The sequence below is a fragment of the Pezoporus wallicus genome, unplaced genomic scaffold (genome assembly GCF_028554395.1).
Source record: "Pezoporus wallicus isolate ANWC-B61680 ecotype Strahan unplaced genomic scaffold, APGP_CSIRO_Pwel_v1 contig_6789, whole genome shotgun sequence".
Taxonomy (NCBI): domain Eukaryota; kingdom Metazoa; phylum Chordata; class Aves; order Psittaciformes; family Psittacidae; genus Pezoporus; species Pezoporus wallicus.
In genome coordinates this window covers 536296-562610 of record NW_026637361.1, presented here as the reverse complement: position 1 = coordinate 562610, position 26315 = coordinate 536296, and the positions used below count along the sequence as shown (strand labels likewise).

Sequence of the window (26315 nt, the reverse complement as noted above, 5' to 3'; positions counted from 1 at the left end):
TCCAGTAAAGACTCCACATACCAGTCAGAAAAATAAGATTAAAACAACAACAAAAATTACTACACACCATATCAGGAGATTTTTATTTTAGAAACCTCTTAGAGTAAGAAGCTGAAACATGACTACAACACTATACTACTACTCATGTATGAAAATACTATGTAACTTAACAGCTGCTCACACTTGTATGATATGAAAATGGCAGGGGAAAAAAAGAAATCAATATGCAGCAATCCTGAAACTAACAAGAAAAAAAAAATCATGTTAATAACTCCACAGGATGGGGGGGGGGGGGGGGGGGGAGCAGAAATGAGGTGGCACTGGGGGGCAAATCAAATCTGCTTTGCAAAGCTGTTAGATACTCCTACCTGTAAGACAGCCTTTGGAATGACTAAAGGGTTACAGATGGTTTAATAACAGTATTTAAATTGAAAAGAAGAAGCTCCATAACATTTTTCTTGCTACAAATACAAACGCTACAATTAAATGTCAGTCACTGAACTGTTCAATATGTGGAGACTTCACAATCCAGGATCCATAATTATGTTGCTCTAAGTAGCTTTGCAGCAAGTTTTTTGCTTCTTGGTACAACTCAGATTTAGTCTAAAATTAAAAAAAAAAAAAAATTAAATAAGAAAGAAGACATTGGAAGAATGATGGTTACAAAGATCTGTGTTCTTTACGATCAGCATACAATGTGCACAAGCACAAACCTTGAGGAAGACACCACCTACAAATCTTGTAATTCCCTCAGTTCTGGAAGTTAGGAAAAGTGTTACAGGCTCTAAAAACACTCTTTTTATATGTTTGGCCATTTACTGGGAAAACCGTGTTCTGTTAAACACAATTTTTCCAGTATCTTGTTAGTTCTAGTAATATCTTTACACAGAAGATAAACATTCACTCTCATTCAACGCAGATCTAAACAGATGAACAGTCAATTATCAAGGCATCCTATTCTGAAGGAGTTTTTGAATCATTAAAAAACAAATCATGTCTTCTGTGTTCTGATGGGTAACAAAAATAATAATAATTAAAAAAAAAGGGATATGTACTTTATAAAAGTCTACATTTCACACAAAAATTCTGGAAATAAAATGCAGCTCTTGAACCAAGGGGAGGAAAAACCTTCAAGAGTACAGAGAAGTAAAATGAGCTTATGTATTTCTAACTAGGGACAGAAGTGAGTGAATTTACAGCAATCAAGAATCACAGTAGCTGCTTTCAGTAATTTCTGTGTTTTTATACCACAAAGGAAAGCCTGGGACTTAATGATGTCTTCTGATGAACCAATTGCTACTTTCATACTCTTTTAAGATACAAGAATCCTCCCATAAGACTACACCGTGGTAGAAAAAATATCTATGTAAATATTAAATAAATAGAGGGTAAGACTGAAAATAAACTAACGAATAAAAAAAAACAAAGCTTTTAAATATGAAACCATTTTAAGTGGGGAAAACGGCCAGCAACCTCCACATACTGAGACAAAACATGGCAGATTTTCATAGAGAATGTTTCAATACTAATTCTTGAAAAACCAGATTAATTTTATTTTAAAACAGCAACTGGAGACATTCTCAGGCAAAGATTAGAGGAAATTAAGGGGATCCAGCTGTTCAGGTGAAGTCTTCAGTGAAATAGGAAGTAGCCCTTGGCTACAAAACGAGCTTTGAGAATAGCTATTGAAAGGCTACATACAAAAATTTTCCCCCAACCCTGTATCACCTTACCTTAGCTTCATGGTATGTTGCAACTTGAAGCAAATCATCCCGTTTCGCTTCCTTAGCAAGCAATCTAAAACGACTAAACATTGCTGCCTTGCAAAGGCGACTTGCCATATAAGTGCCACTTTTGAAGGGTGAACTACAATGAAAATGGAAAAAAAAACAACCAAAAATCAACAATAAAAAACAACCAACAAAACCAAACAACAACAACAAAACAAACAAAAATCACCACCAAACCGAACAAAAACCTCAGTAACAAATACATCATGGCTATGTTGCTTTAATCATTGCAGGATTTTTTTTCCCCTCTGATGCTTTGTGAACACGATCATATGGTTCTACTTCCACTTTCAGTGCACAAAGCTAATGGAAATCAGAAGCTGTAAAAATTTAAACAAGCCAACAAAAAATACTTTTAAACTAGAATTTATCTGAAGTAGGATGCCAACTGGTTTTACATACTGTGAAAACTAAAACATTCACTACCACAGACAATGGAATAAAGATACCTCAATTCAAAAAACTACTTCATTTCATATCTTGGTAGCTCACTGCAAAGTTACAAGATCTCTAGATGGTTTATAATCATAGGACACATTCACCTAACACAGGAGAGAACCTCTCTCATTTGGGTAATACTGAGGCCTCCATGCATAGCTTAGAAAAATTAATACGCCAATGAACTGGCACAAAACAATAAGGCTAACCATTACTTCCAACATAACGAAGAAAAACTCTAACCTTTCAGTGGTTTTTCCATGTAACCCATCCACAACTTCCAGTGATACATCTGGCAATGACCAATTCAAGCTAAGAGATGTCTGCTTAAAGTATGTTTGAATCGGGTGTGCAGCATTCACCAAGTAAGTATGAGATCTGTTGACCAAGTAAGGCATGGGAAGCTTTAACGTAAGAGCATCATCAACACGCTGTCGTATAGCTAATTTTAGTCCTCTTGTATCCTTGCAATTTCCATTTCCTATTAAACAAAACAAGGTCAGTCATGGAAGTGTCAAATAAGCCAAGTATGCAGGTATTTGGTTGGTTTGGGGGTTTTTGGGGGGTGTGTGTCTGTTTTGTTTAGATTGTATTAATTCCTCTACATAAAAATAATCTTTGGAAAAATCAGTTCCAATATTCTGTTTGCAGTACACTGTCACCTTAAAGTCACCATATCTGGCTGAATACTTAACACAACATTTTCACACATGGTATCTTCTTAATATCTAAAATATGATTTGATATAAAACAGTGCTGAATTTCTTTCTCTGAACAGAAATACAAAGGGCAAACCAGCAAACTAAAACAAACCCACAATGACACAAGAGTGAGCCTGACTTTTACATCAGGGCATTTCAAAGATGAGTTAAAAAAAAAAAAAAAAAATCACACACACTTAGTATCTTTTCAGAAAAGTACTGTAATTCTTGAAAGAACCATCTTTGTTTAGTTCATGTCTTATAAAATGTATCCAAACTGGAAGATGAAACATACAAAAAGTCCACTTACCAACAAGAATACTGTGGATATACACTGGTTCAATGAAGTGACTCAGCAATGCTCCCTGAACACCAACCACCTCCCATTTTGTTAATTTGTCACTAGCTGACATACTGCGTGTTGTGACAGTTTCAGGTGGCCAATAAACAGTTAGGTATATCTTGCCTCCTACAGCAACATGGAGACTAAGTTCTTCACTAGTTTCATAAGCAGACATACTTTGTGGGTTGAGACATCTACAGTAACACAAAAAAATGAATTTAAGTGAGAAAATATTAGGAAATTATTGTAAAGTGGTATCTAATACTGTTTCTCAAAACAATTATCACTGGATCTGGGCCTTACATTATGGTATTTGTAAATATTAGAAAAGACATTCAGTTGCTCAAACGACTAGAATACTGAAATCAGTACTTAATGAATAGTGATTCAACCTAATCTTGGCCATCAATTGTGCAAACATTAAAAACGATGAGCACAAACAGCTAAAAAGCTATTGCTTTGTGTCTACTTACACAAAAGTTATGACAGAAGTTACTTGGAGGCTGCTTATCTTAGGAAAAAGCAGCTATAAGGTTGTTAAATCTCCTTTAAAACATAACTTAAGCTGCAAATCCTCAAAGTGTTTTAAAGAAGGAGATGCAACACACTCACCAGGGGGATAAAACAATGGTTGTTAACAAGCCTAACATGGTCTTTCCCCTTAAATAAAAGCAGATAAAAAGTCAAAGCCTGAAGTTTTGTGCAAACTTTGTCCAATTCTATCATAACGTATAATCTCATGATCAAAGGTGCTTTTGATTTATCACCTTATTATAAAGCAACCATTTAATTTTGGCTTAAGTAACACAGTACCACATCTTTATTCTAAGAACTATCTTTAAATAACTCTGTACATGAGCTAATGTGCTGTATTAGAATAAAACATTCCCAAGAGTTTGTCTCAAGAGAACACAGGCCAGAACAGAGAGAAAGAGGAAAAAGTGCTGCATCTGCAATCTGTCAACTACTAGAGTAGCTTATGAACTGCATCTATTCTCATCAAGCACTTCCCTTGCAATAGCGGGCTATGACACTGACAGTAATCAAAAACCTTCTCAACGCTGATTCCCAGTTAGCACAACTTGCAACAAACTGGCTGCGACTTCCAGCTCACAAGTCTGCCTTTCTAATGCTCCCAGAGACAGTATGAAAGCAGCTATATAAGATATATAGCTGTATAAGGTATACATATTAAAAAAGCTATGACTGTATGACTTTCAGGGACATTATTCCACAGCACCTTTATAAGGGACACAAAATAACACTTGTAATAATCAGGTAAACCAGCAAGTGCTGCTGTAAATGTCAAAACTATTAAAAAAAATATACTCTCATAAATCTAACTAAATCTAGAAGTGTAGAGCATAGAAGCTTATTTGTCCCCTCAACTTTCTCTCATTACCTTTTTTCCACACAGCAGAGCAGGAGCCTACTGTTTCAGTTCAAGGCTTTTTATACGCTAATCCTGTGGTGGAAAGGATGACATTAAGTCACCTCCACTGGCTCAGTGGTTATATTAATGATTTATTAGTATTTTAATAGTATCTTGGGAGGGAGTTAACACGCCTAAACAGGTATCTGTAATAAAAAAGCATCGTCCTCAAGCAAACACCCATGTAGAAGTTTCTGTACTGTCACACTGAGCTGCATCTCAGACACTCATCACTACCACCCTGTACATTAATACTTCCAAGTCATTAGCATGGGGGGTGGAGGAACCAAGACACCACCACAACAGAATAGTCCTCCCTGATCTTAGAAATGGGTAACAATACATATTTTCCATACTCACAATGTAAACAAATTAATCTTCCAATACATTTCTGAAAGGTACTTACATGTGCGATTTTAACTGAGCAGTTCCTTTTGGAAGCTGATTCATATAGAGAATGACAGTTGTATTTTGCTTGAGGCTAAGCAGCTTTGAGCCTGGTGCTATGCAAAATATGGATTCCTTTCTCCTCATTGGATTTTCATTATAGAACAGCAGAAGATGTCTATAAAAGTATCTAAAAGAGTTAAGTAACAAAGGAAACTACTGAGTAGCAGTAAATCTGGAAAACACTATTTTGCTTACAAATGCCCAGACATTCACATTTAATTCATGGGGATTTGAAAATAATCCAGAACACACTTCTTATAAAATGAGAGTGCATATACATATTTACATTCACAAAAGTAAAACCAGTAGCAATTCATACAAACATTCTCACCTTAGCAGGGAGCGTCTTGCAGTAACAATGGCATGGCTGTCATGCAGCACCCTTCCACCAGGCTGAAGGCCTCGACTGTAATTACATTCTCCTGTTGCTAGAGCTACAACTTCATGGTGCCCACCTAGAAAGAAAACATGCATTTTTATGCGACTGTGGTTGTTTAACCTTGTCTGGCTATCAAGATACCCACCAAGCTGCTCTCTCACACCCTCTGTCCCCCAGCACGTTGGACTCCATCTTACAGGTCTTTTCCAACCAAAATGATTCTGATTCTATGAAAAACTAAAATGAAGAAGCTCGTAGGTCAAAATACAAACAGGGGGTTTGCTTGCCATTTACCATCATGTGCAAAACAGACTTCACTTTTATTGCCAATTAGAGTAGGATAGAAAGAAAAAAAAACCCCACCAATAAACAACCCAAAAACTACAATCACCTTCCTCCCAGGCTCAACTTCACTCCTGACTCTTCTACCTCCCCTCCTTCCCACCCAAGTGGTACAATGGTATGGGGAAGCATCAGCTCCTAACACTTTGCTTCTGTTGTTCCCTCCACCCCACACTCCTTCCCTGATCTAGCACACTACCCCTCCCACAGGATACAACCCTTCACTAATCACTTCAGCCTGGGTCCTTTGCAATGCCTGCCATTCTTCAGGAACTGGTCCAATGTGGGTCCTTTCCAAGGAGCGCAGTCCTCAGCTACACACTGCTCCACTGCAGGAGCCCCAGTGGGGTCACAGGTCCTGCTAGAAAACCTGCTCCAGTGTAGGCTACTCTCCATGGACCACAGCTCCTGCTAGAAGCCTGCTCCTGTGTCCCCCCAGACTGCAGCTTCCTTCAAGGCATATCCACCTGCCCTGGCCTGTCCATACAGCCCTACTCCTCTTTGAGACAGCACCAGAAAATGTTTATGTAGGTCTTGAATATTTGCATGGCTGTAGCAGTTACACATGTGAGAGAACCATCAAGTACAGCATGTCAAAGAAGGGCATCTACCCTTCGCCTCCATCTACCACATGAGAAATGTGTGCCTCAAGGCTCTCTGGGAACACAAACAGCCTAAGTTTTCCACTCCTCAATACTCACAAAACAGACTTGCCTTTTACAATGATGAATGCAGCTAGTGAACTGCCACAATTTTGGTACTCAGGATGTTTGGCAGTCAGACTGTTAAATACTCCTTCAACTATTCGTGAAAGTTGTTCATATATAAGTGGTCCTCTTTCTAAATAGAACAATAAAAAACAGCAAGACACAGATTTGCGGGGAGGAGGAACAGACACGATCAACCACCTGTCAAATTATAAATGTAACCACATCCTAAAAGCACTACTATCGAAATACACTTTTGGTACTCTAAAAGATTATCAGGATGGACATGAATAAATAAAGGACAAGAATACCTAAACACTTTTATGTTTTTACTATTTATTATAATAAATCAGGAGTACAGGGGGGATCTAAGAATCTAGCAAAATGTCAAACTGGGATGGAAATTCCAAATTTCAAAACACGGACCTCGCACTATTTCCAGCAAATTAAAGTTTCTAATTCTCTTAAGAACTTTCTGATTTTAAACTACTTGTAAGTGTGTTTAGGCAACAACCCTTAAATAAGGTAAATGTTATTCAGTTATAAAACTGAATTCTTTTGATAGTAGTTAGTGTGAAAGCCTTTTAATCATAAAAATACCAAATCCCTTAGGATCAACTTCATACTGTTGTTACCTAGTTAAATAGCAAATCAACTGCAGCAGCAACAAATCAGTTCTTTCAGTACTCTCCACTCTGCAATACAAACTGATGGAATTCCCAACACACAAAAGTTAAAAAAGAGTTTCAGTACCATTATGACAAATAGCTCTGCCCAAAGGATTCAAGAATGTTGTCAGAAGCCCTGAAACAAAAGCATTTAATTAAACTACAGGGATTTTGCATAGAGAACATTTAAGACAAGCTTTTCAAGTTCTAATGAGGAGCTGCTAGAACATTTACCTGACTTTTCAGAAACCTTTGCCCTGGTGTACTCAGAGTTAAGTAGCTCATCAAGAGCCAGCTTAGCTGCATTTAGTTTAGCTTCCTTCTTGGTATTTCCCAGGCCAGCCTTGTAGCAAACTCCATCTACCACAGCACAAAAGGCAAAATAAGGCCTTATGATACTGCCTTTAAAGGAGACAGAAAAGAGACAATTGTTGAAATGATTTTATGGTACTTTTATTCATAGATTTATGTGCCTGCAATCGAAAAAAAAATATTTTAGCAAAATACAGCTCAAACCTTTCACCTCCACAGGAATTTCAGATTTCACTTTACGCATTTTCACAAAGCTCTGTAGCAGTCATAATTTCATACAATTCATCTGATCAAATTCTGTAGTAACTAATGATAAGACACAGCTCTAGACAATGAAAGGGCCTCCAAAAAAGCAACATATGTGGAGGGTAGGGCAGTCAACAGTAAAAAATTCATGCGCCTTAGTGCCATTAATACTAACTGCAGAAATTTAGATAACCTCAAGGTTAAGCAAGTATTACTTTATTTAAGAAAAGAGGGAGTATTTACCTGCCACACCAGTTTCTTTCAATTCAAGTTGTACATTGTGCATATGTGCAAACTCATGTAAGGCAGATACTGGGTGCATTGTTCCCTGTTCACATTTTGCAATAAACTGTTCTAGGTCTTTCTTTTCAGGAAGTGCTGGTGATGGGCATGCATGGGCTGCTTTCAGAAGGAAAGGGTCTGAAATAAAATTAAGAAAAGAAGTGAAAAAACTGACAGTTAAATCTGTTTACCGTCAATGCTTTATAGATTTTTAGAAAATAAAAAAGGAAAAACATTTACTCTACAGCAACACTGCTTTGCACTGAATTCTCCATTAACAATACTAGCAATTCTGAAACGGTGTGTAACTCCTCTTTTTTAAGAGTATCAAAGCTTTTACTTACTAAATCCACTAAACCTCAATATAGAGAGATATCACATCTAAATACAACACGTATTCCCCCTTCCTTGCAAGCCTGTGATCAAATGAAAGTTGCTCATGGCAGATTGAGAACAGAGCCTGTGGTTTTTCACACAGAACTATGAAGCAGTAAGACACGATGGAAGTTTTAGCAACCACACACAGAACTCCAAAAGCAGGTAACTCATTCAGAGAAAAAGAAACCCACCCACAAAGAGCGGCTGAACAGCAACAGCAGCTCTGGTGAAGTGGCCAGGACAAAACATGCAGACAGTTACACTGCGGACCCACCCTGGTCCTGCAGGTCCCCCCCATGACCACAAGTAACCACACCTGAATCCAGGATAGTGGGTGGGTATTTCATCTGTGCCAGAAGAAAGCCCTTACGGACTTCAGAGAGCAATGTGAAGCAAGTTAGCCAAGTCACAGAAACACATAATGAATCACAGACTGGTTTGGGTTGGAAAGGACCTTAAACTTCATTCAGTTCCAAACCCCTGCCATGGGCAGGGACACCTTCCACTAGACCAGGTTGCTCCAAGCCCCATCCAACCTGGCCTTGAGCACTGCCTGGGATGGGGCAGCCACAGCTTCTCTGGGCCAACTTGTGCCAGCGCCTCATCACCCTCCTAGTGAAGAATTTTCTCCTAACAGCTAATATAAATGACCCCTCTGCCAGCCTAAAGCCACTTCCCCTTGTCCTGCCACTAACTGCCCTTGTAAAAAGTGCCTCTCCAAGTTTCTTATAGACCCACTTTAGGTACTGGAAAACTGTTATAAGGTTTCCCCTGAGCCAATCCACTTCTCCAGGCTGAATGAGGCACTGGATGCTTCTTTAAATTCTGAGTAGTCCCAATGCAAACCCACACTTGTGGGTTTCATCTGAAAGACAAACTCTTCCCAAGAGCACAGTATATTTCAGCAGCTGTCTTTGACTTGGAGGCCTATCAAATAACCGATTAACATCTCCTGCAGCACCTACTTGTGTGAAAAATCAGTGTTAAGACTTAAAATAAATAAATAAATAAACAAACCCAAGTATTTCTCCACATATCAGCTCTAGGAGAAATGGAAACTTTATGGTTCCTATATACTGAGACACAACTATCTCCCACCTTAGAAGAACTAAAATAAATTGCTGTTTCTAAATCCCATAAATAGGTGCCTTTACCTCAATGCAACTATTTGAAAAGACAAAATTCAATGTACACCTTGTGACATCTGGAACCACAGTTAAAACTTTCTGCAACAGTCTCCAAGAAAACAAATGCAGCAATAAATATCCTGTATTTTGGCAACCTCTACAGCACTTTTAATGTATAAATTGGAATTTATAATTATGAAACGCTGCAGGCTACATAGTCCACCCTACAACTAATCTCTAACACGCTTCCAGTATGAAAGGAAGACAGGAAGGAGAGAGCAGTGTCAAGCAGGTACTTATGAAATCACTTAAGAAACAGTGACAAGAAAAAGCTGCAGAGAGTTGTAATTATTCAAAAAAATCAGAAAGTTATTTTCACACACATTAACAGTGTATTTGGTCCTTTCCAGCCCTAACTATTCTATGACTCTATGGTTCTATTTTAACAGCTAATCACAGTGCATAAACTGAAAACCACACCTGGATTTTGCGTCACCTCTGGTGTCCTGTGCCTCTCAGAAGGTGGAAGTTTTGGCCTTGCAGTTCCAGCCTGAGAAAGATTCATTAAAGGTGGCTGCCCAGGAGCCCAAGCTGGCCAAGTCTTTTGCGCAGTGTCAAAGGTGGCAAATTCAGCATTCTGAAACCAGCCGTCGCTGCTAGTCATCCTTGGACAACCTACGTAAATTCAACAGTGAAGTTATGAGACGCTAAGGGCACACTTGCAAGCTCCCGTTTCCTCAGTTAAGCTATTATACAAGAGCAGCTGGCACCCTCCTTTCGCACAGACTGGGGCAAAAGAACGGAGGCCCTGTACCTTTGAAATCCCTCCCTTTCGCCAGCTGGCGCCGCAAGATTCAAGACCGCCTCTATTTAGTTAACAACTTCCCCTCGCACTTCGTGAGGCTCTGCACCTCACCCTACAGCCGGCTCTCAATGAGGCGAGGCAAAACATAAAGCGACAAAGCCGATCCCTCTCAAGCTTCCACGATAAACGGGCCCTGAACATGCAGGCTCTGGATCCCGCTCCCCCTGCCTCTTGCGGTGAGAAACCCCCTCACCTGTGGCTCGTCCGCTCCCGCCCTCCTCAGCACGTGGAGCACGGCCGAAGCGAATGGAGGGACGAGGCGCGGGGGTTACATGGCCGCTCCCCACGGGCGGAAAAGGAAACCGCAGCCACGCCGCCCGCCCCTCTCAGGGGATGGGCTCTGGCAGCCGAGGAGACCCCCCACCACCCGCCACCTCGCAAAGCCCGCCCTCAGCTAACAGGGCCGCTTGTCTCTTAGGAGGGGAGACAGCTCCGCGCGGCACGACCGTTTTGTCGAGGAGCAGATCCATCCGCTCGCCACGTGGGACGTGCCAGAGCACGAAAGGGCCGTTGTGCTTGAGGGAGAGAAGGAGAGGAGGAGGCTCCTCTCGGTGCACCACCAGCCCCGGCCAAACAGCCCCCACGCTGTCTCGTCAGCTTCCCGTGCCGCCTAGCGGAGCATCCCGGCGGGCAGGGCGGCACCCGAAACCGCGAGAGGCGTCACGGGTCCGGGGTACGCCGTGCAGGCAGCGCGGCCGGGACCGCAGTACGGCCCGCGGGGCGCTCATCGCCGCTTCCCTCCTTGCTACCGCGGCGGTGGGAGCCGCCCTCCCAAGTTTCCTACCCTCAACACCGGGAACGCGGTTCCCCGTTCTGCAGTGCCCCAAGGGGAAGGCAGGCGGGCTGGCTGCGGTGTGAGGCGAACGGTATCTGATGTAGAATCATATTTAAACCTTTTTTTTTATCAAGGAAGTTGAACCACAACAAAAAAAAAGCTCTGTACAGTAGTTAAATTTTATTACAAGTGTAGTAAACGTGATGATTTTTAGCACTAAGGCAATCACAGTTTGATAAGTTATATATACATATATAATTTACACAAGTCTACATTGACAAATCAATTACCAGTCACATCAACAAGGGGCTTGTGTTACGGCAAGTAAATTTTATGAAAATTCACAGTTAATCAAGTATTTTAAAGATGCAGGAATTGTATTGCACATCATAAAACTGGGTGCTGAGGAGCAGATGTACAGTGTTCCACCTATTCGTTCACAGAATATACATTGGTCATCATCATGCAATAACTTCAAATAGAGAAATGGTATCTTGTACCACGGTAAACAGTTACTCACAATGTAAGTTTTAAATAAAGTAGCAAAAAGCTGTTAGGTTTCTCTTTAAACCATATTTAAATTCTTATAATAAAACACTTTGATAAAATCAAAACAGAATTACAGTTGTCACATTCTATTTTTAGTATTCTTCTTTGTCTTTTCCTTTTTTCTCCTTTTCATCCTGTAGTGCAGTACCAAGTTTCTTTATGAGAACTGACAAGACTTTGTCCAAAGGATCCATGACACCGCGCTGCAGCCACTTTGGAATAGTAGTCCTTGCATGGTGAAAGCCCAGCTTTTGGAGGATGTAGTCAACACCAACAGGATCAATTTTTCTCCCAGTCCAGGATATTAATCTAAAAAAAACCACCAATAAGTAGGGGACTCACTCTCAGATATATACAACTTAGAGCAACTGGCTTGTACATGAACAGCCATTTTTACCATTGTTGCTTCTGACCAACGTCGGTGCAACAGGCACTGTTTCCAGCTTAAGTTATAATCAGAAAACCACCAGTGGAGCATCCTCTCAAAGGAAAAGGATGCTAAAAGAGACCCAAAAAAAGAGTCTGGACTGCCTACAGATCATGTTTAAATCGGTTTATTCCCAAGGTTTGTTTGTTTGGCCTGGGTTGATGTGTTGTTTTGATGCGTGAATGAACACTTGTCCGCATAGGTTAAAAAAAAACACCCCGCAACACAGAGGAAAGTCAGTTTCAGTGACTGAAAGTGCGTATTGAGAGCAGTGAGTTGCTGCTGTACACATTATTCTTCTGTGCTAAGTTTAAAACTGACATATAGCAACTAGCATATAGTGTTGCTTTATTTTAAGGTGGATGCTTAAAGAACAACTAGAACTGGAATGCTAAAAATGGAAAAAAAAAGCAAAAAAACTGTATGGCAGAAAGTGAATGGACTGTTGCAGGACAGAGCGAAACACAATAATCTGTGGTTCTTACTGACTTTAATTTTACTGTATCTTAATTTTGAAGATCCTCCAACAATGCTTTTTATCTGAATAAATTCTAACCTAGAAGTTAACTGGTATAATAGATAATGGTGTTATCCAGCTTTTCTCATGTTCTCAGAGCCAGGAATGTTTCATAGCAGCAGTAATAGCCAAAGGCAAATCTATAATAGCATCTTCACGATTAATCCTTTTTGGAGCTGAACAATATCAACTTGGAAGCACTTCTTGTTTGCACGAGAAAGCCCACAGGGAAAATGCACAAAGTGATTGCAGATAAGCCTTGTTACCTGAGCGTGGGTTCCAAATGCCAAGTATTGCACATAAATTCTCTCCAGTCGACTGTTGTGTAAGTAATGCTTTCCTCTGCCTCCTTGTCATTGGAGCTGTCCTCAAGAACACCAACAGAGTTTTTTTGTCCTGGACGAGCAGCCAAAACGCGAGGAGGAAAGATTGCTGCAAAACGGAGAGAGGAAAAACCCCACACCAGTCAGTCACAAGCATCTCACTTGAATACTCTTTGTACATCATTTAAATAAAACAAAGTGAGAACCACCTTGTGGCTCAGTTTTACAGAATTTCTGACTAACAGTTCTGGTTTGGACCAAGTTCTGGTAAGAAAAAGCCCTACAATGACTAACAGACACAGGATAACACTGTAATGTGGGTTCTCGCTCCTTTCTGCCAGCCTAAAGCATCCATATACCAGGGCTTTCCTTCAAATTCATCATGGCATTCAATGAAACATATTAGATTCCATAAGCAAAATTCAGACATGCTTGTAGTTTAGAATGTTTTTTTTTAAATTAACAGAGTAGTCTCTGAGGAGTAGGAGGTGGGGGAATAGTTAAGCTAAATCTTTGTCCAAAGACATCAAAGGCACCTGAACCCAACTCTTACTTGAGTTTAAGTCCTGGGATACAGAAAAACAACAGCAGCTCCTTCTCCTTCAAAGAACATATTTTATAAAATAAAACCAAATCTATGAATTTGGATGGAATTTTGATTGATTTTAAGGTAGCTTGAAAACATTTTTTTTGGACGAATTTCCACCAAAAATACTTATCTTCCGTTTTAGCTTCTGCACCTGTTAGACACTTGAAAATGCTTTTAGGAAGCACTCCTAGCTACGTTGTACACAATGACATGTAAAAAGGTTCTTATATGCTTAGTTAGGAAAAAAAAAAACTTCAAAATACTCAATGTGTTCTTCATTATGTGTTACATTTATACATCACATTATATCACACTAACAAATGTTACACTTTCCATAGAATTCAGTAATAAATGCAAACAACTATGCACAACAGAATCTCTCACAGCAAAACAGGTGACTTTCACTACAGTGGTGAGCATTTCTGAAGTCAGAAAAACACGTCTGGGAAGAAGCTCCATTGGTGAAAGAACTGCAATAAAAGCAACGTAGCATCCTAAAACAGTTTTAATCTGCATATATCATTTACAAAAGAAAATTAAATTACACACCAAGTGTCAAAATAGGAGCAAGATTATGACTTGGAGTAACTAGCACAAGCTCATCAGTAGCAGGGGAGGAGAAATCCAGGAGTATGTCTGTTCTCTGCAGCATATTGCTCATAGGTGCTGCACTGGGGGTGGTCAGTTTGTTTTTGAACAACTTGCTGTACCTACACAGTGCTGGTACACAGTGCCACACAGAGATATTAGTACAGCTTCCTGTGCAGTGGTGGCATGTCAACATAGTGACACAACAATGTTTGTAAGCTTGTATGCAACTACTCTGCTTCCAGTCCTACAGGGGATGACTTAAAATGAGCTCAAGTATTTCCTGAACGAAACCTTTATTAAAAAGTATGAATATATTTACTGGCAAATAGACCAGTGTTGCCTCAATAAACAGCAACTTACCTTTTTCTTTTTCTTTTAGATAAGCAGATACCAAGTCATGCAGAAACATAATCAACTCAGCATCCATCGTTACACAGATATGGTCTGTAAATTCAGTTACCACACTGCATTCCACCTTTGGTTTAACACTTGTATCTACAGCCAGATAAAAATAGTATTAATACACTTGTAAGCACATACAGTATACATAAAAGTACACAGATTTTTAATACAAATAATTTGAAAAATGACATTGCTGTTACTGAACCAGAGACTCGGAGAGGAAGGAGCAGAATTAATATCTGTGTTTAGCAGCCTCAGCATTTTTGAAAGTTTTCCAATCCAAAGAACTTCTGATAGTTTATAAAAGATGCTGAAAATAAAGACATATTGTGATGTAGCAACCTTGATCACCCTCAACATGGAAAGCCAACCTAGAGCAGTATTACTAGCTGGTGTTATGCTATCAATGCACAATTTAGTAAGAAAAGCTGATAGCAGATTTTACTAGTTTGTCTATTAAAAAAACTGTTAACCAAACCCCAACAGGCTGGCTTATCTAGCAGTATTAGGCAGGATCAGGTATGGAGTAAAACCACAGCTCAGCCAAGATAAACATGTACGTTAATGTCTTACATTTTCAGAAGTCTTATTTCTTCCCAGTTCCAATTGCAATCTGAGTATTTTGAAAAGAAGTGCATAAAATTTCAGTTCCCATCTCATAGTCTCTTTTTCAGAAGGGCTCTCATTTTTAACATTTTAATAAAAATAAGAAAACCAGCCACCTAAAAGCAGCCAACCTATATGAAATACTTATATAAATTTCTCTTGGTAAGTTTTTTCTATAGTGACCAGTCTCTGGGCTAGATCTTTGCTTTCTCCACACAGTTTCCTCCACATTTTATTACGAAATGTTATCATTTCTTGCAAATCTGCAGTAATTCTCAGATTAAATCCTCTTGTTTTATCAGCAGAATAGCTTTGTATGCAACACCTCATTTATGAAACATAGCTTTAGATCAAGAAAAAAACAAGTTATATTTACTTTACCTTGTAATGAAGGCTCTTGGGGCTCTTGAACATGAATAGATTTAAAATCCAGCTGCATCCTTGGCAGTGCAAAGATGGTTTCAGTTTCATGGTTGTAACTGGAGCCACCTCTGAATCCACTTAGCAAGCTTGAGCTTTTCACAGTTGTGCTGCTCTCTGGGTTGTTCGCATCAACATTTCGCAGCAGGTTTAGTTCTAAATGGACAACAGGAAATGCCTCAATTCAGTAGTCTTTATTTAAAAAAGGTTCTTGTCAGCACAGAGGGTGACAAATTTTCACAAAATACATCTCATAATAAGAAAGGGGAAAGAAATACGTGCCAGTACCGTAACATCTAAGCACTTCTAAGAATCCTAGGTCTTTTAAGTCCAAGTTTCATTCACCTGACCACCCTGTCACAACTGTTCTCCTCATGAGCTTTCAGCTAAGTGAGATACAGACTCTATGGGTTTAAAATGTGCCCTTTGTGTTTGTAAATACAGTAGTACTTAAAACAAAGAGAAGTGTTTCTGATTAATACAAGTAACACCTAAGTTCAATGAGGCAGCATTGCTGTCAGAAATCACTGCTGACCAGTAATCCAACTTTGTCACAAGACATTTACCACAGTACACATGCAACATCATTTAAATTAGTTTTCAGTTTTTAAAATTCTGACAAGATGAAAAAGCGAAGAAAAGTTAATACTTCAATGCAAAAAAAAGCTGGTGTATGATTATTAAGATTATATCCTTTATCCTGCTCTCGAAAGCATGGCTACAAAAGGTCAAACAATGACATGTTGTTGTTGTTTATATAGTTAAATGCTCCAGATGTAGCAAAACAGGACTACATAAGAAGAACTCACAGACAGTGCCTCTACTTGGGAACTTCAATCACTATCTCCTGTTGTGTCCTTCAAAAGGAATAAATATTTGTATATCAATCACTCCATTTTTTATTTTTCAAGGAGCTGTCCCTGCTCATTTCGCACTATATTTTCCATTCTGCTATTCACCCTTTCACAGAAATTGTGTTGCTACCATCTACTGCTTCTATGGTTTGTGAATGAAATAGCAACTTTTTGCATATAGTCAAAGATGACTAGTATTACTGCAATGCCAGATACATAATGTCCTGTACACTTAACAGAACATTTGTCATTTCTGCACAGTTTGAAAAAGGACATTGCTCAGTAACACTTCAACTGTTCAGCATATTGCTATGCTTCTTAATCCACAGTTCACCATAAGGTTCTTAAGAAGAAACAACTTCCGTTAGTTCAAATCTCTTTCTCTCTACAGCCCACTTGTAATTTATCAGCTTTTAAAAAGCACTATCTGTACTGCCTGGCAAGCAGACCAATCCCCAGACTTAATGAACATGGATCTAACCTTCGTTCCTTGTGGCTGTAACATAATTGAACCACTCTTTCACACTGGCAACTCCATGCGGGGGGTTTTCATGGCGGCGCCTTGTTATCTTTGTGATTGTCGCCATCGGGCTTTCGAGGGCTCCGCACGGTTTGGTGACCATAGTGTTATGGCCCAAATGAAAGTCCAGAGTTTGCACAATATACGTGGAGTGTTCACTAGTACCTGCATTGAAGGTGTGGGCAGCATGGCATGAAAGAGAGAAAAAGAAACACAGAAAAACCAGGCTGGTAAGGGGTTGTAGGATTTTTCCTCTCTGCTCTCCTTGCACAGGTATTTAACATGAATAATAAGTATGCCAGTGCCATTAAAGACTGATACAAAGCTAGCAAACAACAGAAAAATTAAATCCTCAGCAGCCACAGAGAGTAAAATCTTCTTAATATAAGGCCATCAAAATTCATCATACAGAAACAAGGGACTACATGCAATTAACAAGGCAGACAGTCCACTTTGTAGCCATATTATTAGGGATATATCTATTGCATTTGAAAACATACTTTGCATTATTCCAGAGATAAAGCAAACTGTGGTAAAGATGGAGAGGGAACAGATTATTACTTTAGGTACATGGTGTATTTTGGGGAAATAATCTTGATTCAAACTTAAAGAAAGTAAGTTTTTCTTTGATTTCTTCTTACATTTCATTATTAATACATCAATACATTCTTAAAAAATCTCTTAAAGAAATTTAGAGAAGTGAGGAAATGGTTTCAATTACCATCTTCCCAAACTTTCTGGGCTTCTGTCCAAAATGCAATATTGGGTTCTTCCAGGTGAAATAAGGCCCACGATTTTGAGCGGAAGTTGGGTCCATGAAAACAAGCCAGAGTCATATGGTTTCCATGAAGGCTCATGGATCCTCCAAATTGCATTCCGTCTTCTGGCAGTGGCATCTGAAATAAGGATATATGGCACCCCGATACCACTTTCAAAACTCCTGGCCAATGTCGATGATGGGCTGCATCCAACACTAGAAGATAAACAGTGAGAACAAACTTTAGGAAAGAGAAAAGATGCAGAGAAGATAGCTGCCGTATTTGTATTTTTAATAAAACATGGAATTATGAGTGATATTTTTTAATTTATTTCATTGACACTGTTTCATCTTTGTAACCTAAGGTGGTTGTAGCTTAAGAGTACCTGAATGAGCATACTTGGAAATCAGTGACTCATTGCGAACTGACAAATTACTGTTTCAGCTCATGATTAACAGAGAGTAAGAATAACATCACACTTCCACTGCTACTCAAATTAGAAATGTTTGGGTTTTGTTTTTTTGATGAAATAGACTTTGAAAACTTTCAACTCTATTGAAATAGTTTGAAACTGGCAAAAATGTACTGTAAAGAAGCTATTTCAAGACAAACGGATATACTTGCATGTATAAAGTTAATCAGAGGGATTTTTGCAATTAAAACATACTACTTGGGAAGTATACTGGTTTTTGTACCACTTACACTGCTCATGCGAGCTTCTCTCCAAGTTGTTGGCCATTGTCTTGGGAGGGAGATAAGGAACAGGTCCCCAAGTAGACAATGCTCGCTTGCTTGTATCAAACTGCTGAGTAAAGAACTCCTGGAGTTTCATTCCTATTTTTATTAGGTCTGGTGTAGTTGATCTTGAAATCATAACTTGGAAGATATCCCATTTCAAGTCCCCATGGACAAATATCTCACTAGGTATTAAAACCAACAAGAGCATTAGCAGTTAATCTACTTCCTACTGACAATGAAAAATACCACAAATGAACCCTTTGTTTTCTAGCAGATGCTTACATGGTTGGTTAGCAATACTGGACAGAAGATATATAGGCAGAATTTGACCTTATCAAACATTATACATTTTAAACACAGGAAGCAGTATTACCTTTTATCAGAGATGCTTGAGTCCAAAACATTATATAGATTAATTTTCCATTCATCCTGTAGTTTCAGATCAGCATTACTGAAGATTCCCATTAGGATACTGGACCCCATATAGTCAACACGTGCTTCAGTTGAACCCATGGTAATTTCAATTTTATGACTGGGCTGTTGATTTGGGTGTTCAGAAATATGAGCTGAAACAGAAATCAGTAGAGAAATACAGCGTTGAAATAGAAGAAAAACAGTTTTTCTAGTGATATCACCCGTATGCATCCACATGATACAGAGGGGCTGAGAAAGCACTGGCTTTTTCCAGATGCATGGCAACTGGTGTAGTGACTGAACACCATACCTCTTTCCAAGCCAGGTTTGCATTTCCCAGACCATAAGCACTTGTAAAATCCTAGGAGCAGCTGAAATGCCATAAAATCTTTCAGTTGCCATTTCCCAGACAGCTGAAGGGAGCTGGAGGGTTGCACAACCAGTGGAATTTTAGAGCAACCATGAGACCGCATCAGCCCCTGATCAGAAGGCAATCCCTTCAATTCAAGGTATGTTACATAGTCAGAATGCACAAGTAGAAATCCAAAGGTTTTATATACTAGCAGGTTCACGAAGCAAGCTATTGTGTATTTTTTTTAGTTTTCCATATTTATTGTCTGGAGCATATGTTAATACCAGGCAGCTTTCCAACTTACCCACCATCTCGAGGGTATTAACGTCTATGGTACCTCCAACAACTCCTCCTCTGGAGTCCAACTGTGATCTTCCCAAGCCAACAGACATGCTAATTTCTCGATCTCTGCTACTACCCACAGAGAGACGACCCTGGCTTTTCAAACCACTGGTGGTCCACCTGGAATAGAGATGAAAACAGACAACAATTTTCCAGGCTGTCAAAAGAGATATTAAAAATTATATACTAGAAAAGGGTAAATAACATGGTGTAGGAATGTGTGACTTCAGGATTAAGCATCTACCAGTATTCGTGAAGGGCTTCACAGTTCAAAACTGAAAAAGTTAAGATTGTAAAACTAGAAGACAACAGGCAGTTAACAGTTTGTGGGGAAACCCACCACCTCCCACCACACACCCCCATCTGTTAAAACATGCTTGACCTTGTTTTATACTTACGTAGTATTGCCCATTACATTGCTCATATTCATTTGAACGTTTAATTGTTTTAGGTTCATAGCAAATACGACCAGTGTTTCCCATGGTGTTCCTTGTTGGCTTCCAGCTTTGTTTGACCTATTAAATGGAGTTGATGTTTTTGAGAGAGTATCTGAACAAAAAAGATAAAAATATAAATTATTCCACGCACTAGGAAAAACTGACAGAATATATCAATTGTACATATTACAAAAGGAAAGACTAACACCATATTTAAGGAGCTCCACAAAATTACTACTGAGGGTAAGTTAAAACTAGAGGATTTGTAGTATGCATTGCTTTAGTTGTCATAGAAATGGCTCATTTTACACATTTATTTTAACTAGTATCTTTAAGAGAAACGATTTTTCATTTCCAGTTAGTCATGCAAGAGTATATTCTAAATTACTTTGCTGCTTAAAAAGACTAGTGTATTCAGAAAGTGAATTATTAGTATTTGAATATTCAGGTAGCAGTTATTTACACAAGTGCCAAGTCAGAATTTCCAAAGTATTAGGGTTTTCCTTGCTCTTTTCACAAAAATCCTGTCAATACTGTTATAAGCCTATGCAAAATTACATTTCATATCAGTAATGCCACTCTACGAGCCATAAATCCTTTTCCAATTGTGTTTTTCCCTAAAAACTGTTCAAATATAACATCTTGCTTGCATTCTAAATAGACAAAATACCCATCCTTTTTTTCTAGACTAAAATAAGTCTCATACTTCTAAATCTCCTAGCTATATCTAATGCTCTAAGTCTTCCACACAGCCAGTGCTACACTGCTCTAAGATACAATACAGTAACATCTGTAGTAAAAGAAAGTAAAAGTTTCTTTATTTCTTACATGGAGGCTACGCTTATTTAGACCTCTTAGTATGAGCACAAAGTCTCAGATGAAACCAAATAACTGACCTCATCTGTGAGCTGTGATATTGACCCTCTTCTAAGAGGGTTATAATTGCTTGGATGAGGATAGGGAGCCAACAAAATGAGAATGCAATCAAATTTAGATGAGTTCTCCACCTTATTCCAGCTAAACAATTCTCACTCTAGTAAAAGAAACTGCAATTTTACAGGAAGCATACTAACAAACTATACTTTGATTCATCCATTTCAGCCATTTTTCTTTGTCTAAGCCATTGACTCTCCACTCCCAGGCACAGTGGCAAAGAATATATTATGGCTGCTTTCTACAAAGCAATAATGACATAGTTTTTTCATATAACTGATGGAAATACTTTAAAACCCTAAAGAAATCATTGTCAACTAACCTCTCTGAGGCACTGAAGAGTCAGACACGCTCCTGGATCTTGTTACAGCTGGAGACTTTAAGCTGTGAGATGCTGTCCCAGGTGACATACTGCTGTTTGCATTGTGTTCATTAAAAACATTAGGTGACTGTGCCATGTGTGTAAACGAAGTAGATTGGCAGGGCTGCTCCCATGTTCTACAGTATGCTTTCCTTGATGATTCAGGAGAAAGATGCTGGCTTACCCCTTCAATTGAATCTGGTGTTCCAGGACCCGATGCTACTAGAAAAAAAAGCCAGCATATGAAAGGCAGAAAAACTATTCTGTTTTTGTTTAACAATATTCTCCCATATAGTAAGAAATACTCAGTGTCAAAAGACATATCATTTATCATAACTGAAGGTTTGCAATTGCATTAATTAATATAAGCTCTTCAATTAATTCAGTGACGTATTTCAGAAATTTTCTTCTATTTCTTCTTTTGAGGAGTTTTTTATTAAGCTTATTAGAGTGACTGCATGTGGAGTAAATTATAATACATTATATGTAGTCATATATGTAATAATACACAAGTAATACATATTTATAAAATTCCTTCTATAATCTGTTGTACAAAGAGGGCTTTCATGATAAGAAGCAGTATCTTACCTGGCAGGTTTATTGTTTGATCACCCAGGAAAAGCCGTCTAGCAATGCTTCGCCTGTACCAAGCCCTTGGAAAGGCTAGAATCTCACTGAGTCGGCGCATATCATATTTAAATGAAGCAGATCCTATGTCACAGACAGCTGAAAAAGAAAGCATAGACACACAGCTGTAAACTTTAAGTACTAAAAGGTTTTGGTAACCAATTGTAATTAATAGGTGTTAAATATAGCCATCAAATACTTCCTTACACGTAACAGTATAGCCTTTGCTGTAATGATCTCCTGGTTTGGCGCTTAAACCATGAGAAATGAAAAAAATAGTTTTTCTGAGATGTTGCCATTTGTCCAAATCCAGTATTAGATAGATACAAACACACTTCATAAAGGCAAGATGGAACCTACAAATATAATTGATGTTGGGTCCTACTTGTGTCGTATGTACCTCAGATTCCTAGATACAAACACACTTCATAAAGGCAAGATGGAACCTACAAATATAATTGATGTTGGGTCCTGCTTGTGACGTATGTACCTCACATTCCTCATCTGAGGGTTTTATGGCAGATTAATCACAACCATTCTGCTGTTTGCCCATTAAGTCAGGACCCCTATGTAACAGTGGAAAATAAATAAATAAAACATCTTTAAACCCCCTTTTACTTCAAGGCTCCTTGAGTATTCAGGAGTCCAATTCTGACTGTAGCTTCACAGGCACTAGATGGCAAAGTGGTGAAATTTGACAGCTAGTAACTCAATATAGAACTACATTACCAAATTAGACATACAGCAGTGCAGCCAGAATTAAGATAATAACACACAGCCAATACCAGACAAAAAAAAAAAAAAAAAAAAAAGCAAATAATGAAGAATACTAAGAAGTTTGTGATCTAGGAGATTCAACTGTTTGAGCAAGCCCATTTAGTTACATTAAATGAATCAAGAGGCTAAAGAGGTCCATCTGCCAAGAGGTACTCCAAGTACCATTCAACTTTAATGTATCAATCCCTACTTCACTCAAAGAGCAAACATTTTACTACATGCTCCTATTAGACAGTTCTCCTGTAACATCTACAAAAGCTGCTGAGAGTAAAGTTTATCACTGGAACAGCAGTTCTCTATTAGATGAATAGATGGGATTAAAATAAAATAAGCATTTACCAGATATGTTTATCAATGTAGTATCTATCTTGCTGGTAGCTTTGCTTGCAGACTGACTCTCAAAAAAAGAGGACCCTCCTGAGCGTCTTATTCGTGACAGGCTGACTTTCACAAACTCAAGGTTAATGCTCAAAGAATCCTTCCGGCCAGTGACCGAAGTTGGCTCCTCATCCACATTACCTAGAAATAGAAAGGCAAAAGGTTAATCTTCTGTGACCTTTTCAAATCTTCAGTTCAGAAAACCATGACAAATTTGAACAGTGTTCATCTAAGCAAACAATAACTTGTCTGTACCTAAGGCTCCTGATCCAGGGGTTAGAACAGTAACAGCAGATTTTTGTTTTCCAGCTCCGTATGGATGGAACACGTAGAGGGAAAAGTCGGACATGCAGGCAGTAAAGCTCAGGCCTGAAGAGCTGCTACTAGAAGTAGTCAAGTCTGACTGACTGCTGCTGTGCCGTGTTCTGCTAAGAGGGCTGCCTAGGCCAGGTGAGGAACCTGAAGTCAAATTTTGGCAAAAGCTAGTTTTAGTACAGAAGCATTTTCAAACATGAACTAATACTGACTGTTAACAGCAATACTAAAAAGACTGAACGCACATCAAATTATGCCCTTATAGCAGCAATGTACCTTAAATACTCTGTGGACTGATGCTAACCTTTTGTAAGAGATAACTGCTTATAAGAGTTCTAAGAGATAACTGCTTAACCAGTGTAAGGCAAACTCCAATATACTGCATCTGTGCCAGCTTTTACAGGAAACTGATACATGAAGAAATCCTACTGAATTCACTAATACATAAAAGCTTAGCCTTAAGATGTGTAAAAGCTTATCTTCTGCTCTAATTTTAGACAACAGAACATTATATTTATTCATGCTACAAGCTGTATATAGTATACATATTCACATACACATATTACCTGGGGCTCCAGATTTATTAACTGAATTCTTTGAGCCACTTTGTGAAGTACTGACACCAATTGACGCATTTTCTGATGGGTATGTTGTGCCTAATGTTTCCAGTTCTCCTCGGTTTGAAGAGAAAACAAGATCCAGGGAAGGCAATTTCAGCATGCATTCAACTCTTGATACTGGCAAGCAACTGAACTTGATTTGAGAGGGCTGGAAGACAGAAAGAAAATAAAGCATTCAGTAAACAAATAGGAAATGCAAAAACCATCCCAAATTTGGGATATAAAGTACTACATAGTTAAACAAATTACAGCCTTTTCAGACTGGTTTTAGAATTACTAAGGTAACTGTATGCAAGTTGATATAGATATGTTAATTGCAGGCAATCCCTCCAACACCAGGGCTTTTATCTGGACTAGTTTCTTGAAAACTTAGACACTAGAAGCCTGTACGCAGCAGAAGACATGTATGTATCTCCCCCTTTCTTCCTCCCCCACAAGTCAGTGCATAGCTCTTCTCATGCAAGAACTATGCAGAATCACTTGAGCTGATGCTGAAAGCTTCAGATCCTCTCAGTACATTCTTGGCCAGATGAGTTTGCAGGTAAAAGCTGAGAGAAGCTACAAATCATTGTGATTAATTTTCATAGGCATTTAAAAAACCCTGCCACCATCTGCTAGAATATGTTGTTCAATATGGGTACACAACCAAATTTAAACCAGGCAAAAATGTTGTTTGAGCAAACATTCAGATCAAGTTCCAGTGCTCTGAATTACATTGTGGTAGCACTTTTCTCTCTTAACACATATAAAAAGCCCAGACACATCAAATATTAACCAGTATGAATACTGCCTTGTAGAGGATAACTCTACATTTCTACATTTTCCATATAAACTGAGAAAATCTTTAATTGTTATTTTTGTTTTGTAATTGTACCTATAAATAGTAGATAAAAATAGTAGTTATGGAAGATATTTCACAAAAAGTCCAGAAGACAGAGGGAAGAAGTAATGATTAAAAATGCTCAGAACTTTTGTGACTTCTCAAAGTTGCTCATGTCTTTGGTCTTCTTGAGACCAAAATATGTCAGAACTCCTGCTGAAATAAGTCCTACTTTATTATCATACTAGACATTAGTATCTCAGAAAGGACACTTGAAATATGTTTTATTTTTTTAAAAAAGCAAACTTGGAAGCATGGATTGTCTCAAAGACTCTGACTATTACTTACTATACTGAATGCTGAGTTGAAACCTCACTCACCTGAACTCGTACATAAACCACCACATCTACAGGGAAGGATGAATATGCTGATGTCGAGGACGATACTAATGATGTTGTGGATTCCTCTAAGGGATCTTGCATATCGAACTGTCCCATATCTTCATCCTGGGAACTAACAGCTTTTAACAAGTACAAGAACTTATTAGTGGAATTTAAATGGAAGAACAGCCTATCATCATCAGAAGAGAAGAAAAAGAGTACTAGAGTACAAATACGCAACTTACCTGCGTAATTCCTTTCAATGGGTGTGATTGGAATGGTTTCAAGAGCTTTCTCTAAAAAGTCCAGTAAGCATGGGCTAATCACCATTTCCTCTGGCAATGACTGGAGTGCAACCCATGCATATAGTTTAGCAGTTTTCACTCCACCACTTCCTTTCCCTTTGGCTGCAACATTTAAAAGATAAATTTGTCTGATGTAATACCACTCAACTGTAAATGGGAAACATTAGAAGATATTTCATAACTAACAGCTGTTTTCTCTAATTCCCTGTATCATCATCTGAAAAGACATAAATCAGATCAGTTAGAAAAAAAAAAATTAAGCCCTAAGTTCTCATTTAAAAAATTGTGCAACACCATTAGTCTGTCATGCTTGATTGTAATTCCATTGCCTATGTTCTTGACCAAGGAGTCTTATGTCATTATTACCAATTTGCTTTTTAAAAAATAGCACCAAAATCAGACAAGCATTCTTCTCCAAATACACAATGCAAAGTAACTACAGTGACTGGAACTGAAAGTGGAATTAGGAAAAACAGATACATGAGCCTGGGAAGAATGCAAGTTTAAACAGAGAAAATACATCTGAAAATTAAAACTGTAAATGACAAGTCCTACTATATTTATGCAAAGAATAACTGGATTTTTAAAAGCCTGGAGCTGGCCAGAATATAAACTAATAAAAAGATCGTTGTCTTCTAAATCTGTGGAAGAGGGTAGACTTGGATGCACACTTACCAAAATATAAATATGCACACAAGGTATTAGTACCAGCTCAATTCCTGTCT

At 38.5% G+C, this 26315-nt stretch overlaps 2 protein-coding genes across 17 annotated transcripts in view; both read right to left on the bottom strand.

Annotated features, from left to right (window-relative positions):
- Positions 1–394: 394 nt before the first annotated feature.
- Positions 395–10498, bottom strand: ADAD1 (adenosine deaminase domain containing 1). The gene is made up of 11 exons (XM_057405248.1): positions 10478–10498; positions 10076–10270; positions 8052–8228; positions 7485–7652; positions 6590–6715; positions 5486–5609; positions 5111–5281; positions 3240–3466; positions 2472–2709; positions 1734–1866; positions 395–603 (listed from the first exon to the last, which is right to left on the bottom strand). The coding sequence occupies exons 2-11, from the start codon at positions 10257–10259 to the stop codon at positions 490–492; spliced, it is 1662 nt and encodes a 553-aa protein (XP_057261231.1). The 5' UTR covers positions 10260–10270; positions 10478–10498; the 3' UTR covers positions 395–489.
- Positions 10499–11396: 898 nt separating this feature from the next.
- BLTP1 (bridge-like lipid transfer protein family member 1) overlaps positions 11397–26315 on the bottom strand; it is a 117474-nt gene continuing 102555 nt past the window's right edge. For 13 of the 16 annotated variants that reach the window (XM_057405120.1, XM_057405126.1, XM_057405130.1 and 10 more), the window contains 17 exons: positions 25531–25692; positions 25286–25425; positions 24032–24233; positions 23406–23609; positions 23112–23291; positions 21957–22094; positions 21330–21590; positions 20036–20186; positions 19600–19757; positions 18903–19095; positions 18494–18711; positions 17755–18006; positions 16995–17198; positions 15621–15815; positions 14592–14726; positions 12995–13160; positions 11397–12093 (listed from right to left, as the gene is read on the bottom strand). In XM_057405120.1, coding sequence (XP_057261103.1) covers positions 11877–12093; positions 12995–13160; positions 14592–14726; positions 15621–15815; positions 16995–17198; positions 17755–18006; positions 18494–18711; positions 18903–19095; positions 19600–19757; positions 20036–20186; positions 21330–21590; positions 21957–22094; positions 23112–23291; positions 23406–23609; positions 24032–24233; positions 25286–25425; positions 25531–25692 — 3176 coding nt within the window. In that variant the 3' untranslated portion in view covers positions 11397–11876. Of the gene's footprint in view, positions 12094–12994; positions 13161–14591; positions 14727–15620; positions 15816–16994; positions 17199–17754; positions 18007–18493; positions 18712–18902; positions 19096–19599; positions 19758–20035; positions 20187–21329; positions 21591–21956; positions 22095–23111; positions 23292–23405; positions 23610–24031; positions 24234–25285; positions 25426–25530; positions 25693–26315 lie in introns of those variants that run through there. The other 3 variants (XM_057405124.1, XM_057405133.1, XM_057405136.1) reach the window with 2 other exon arrangements.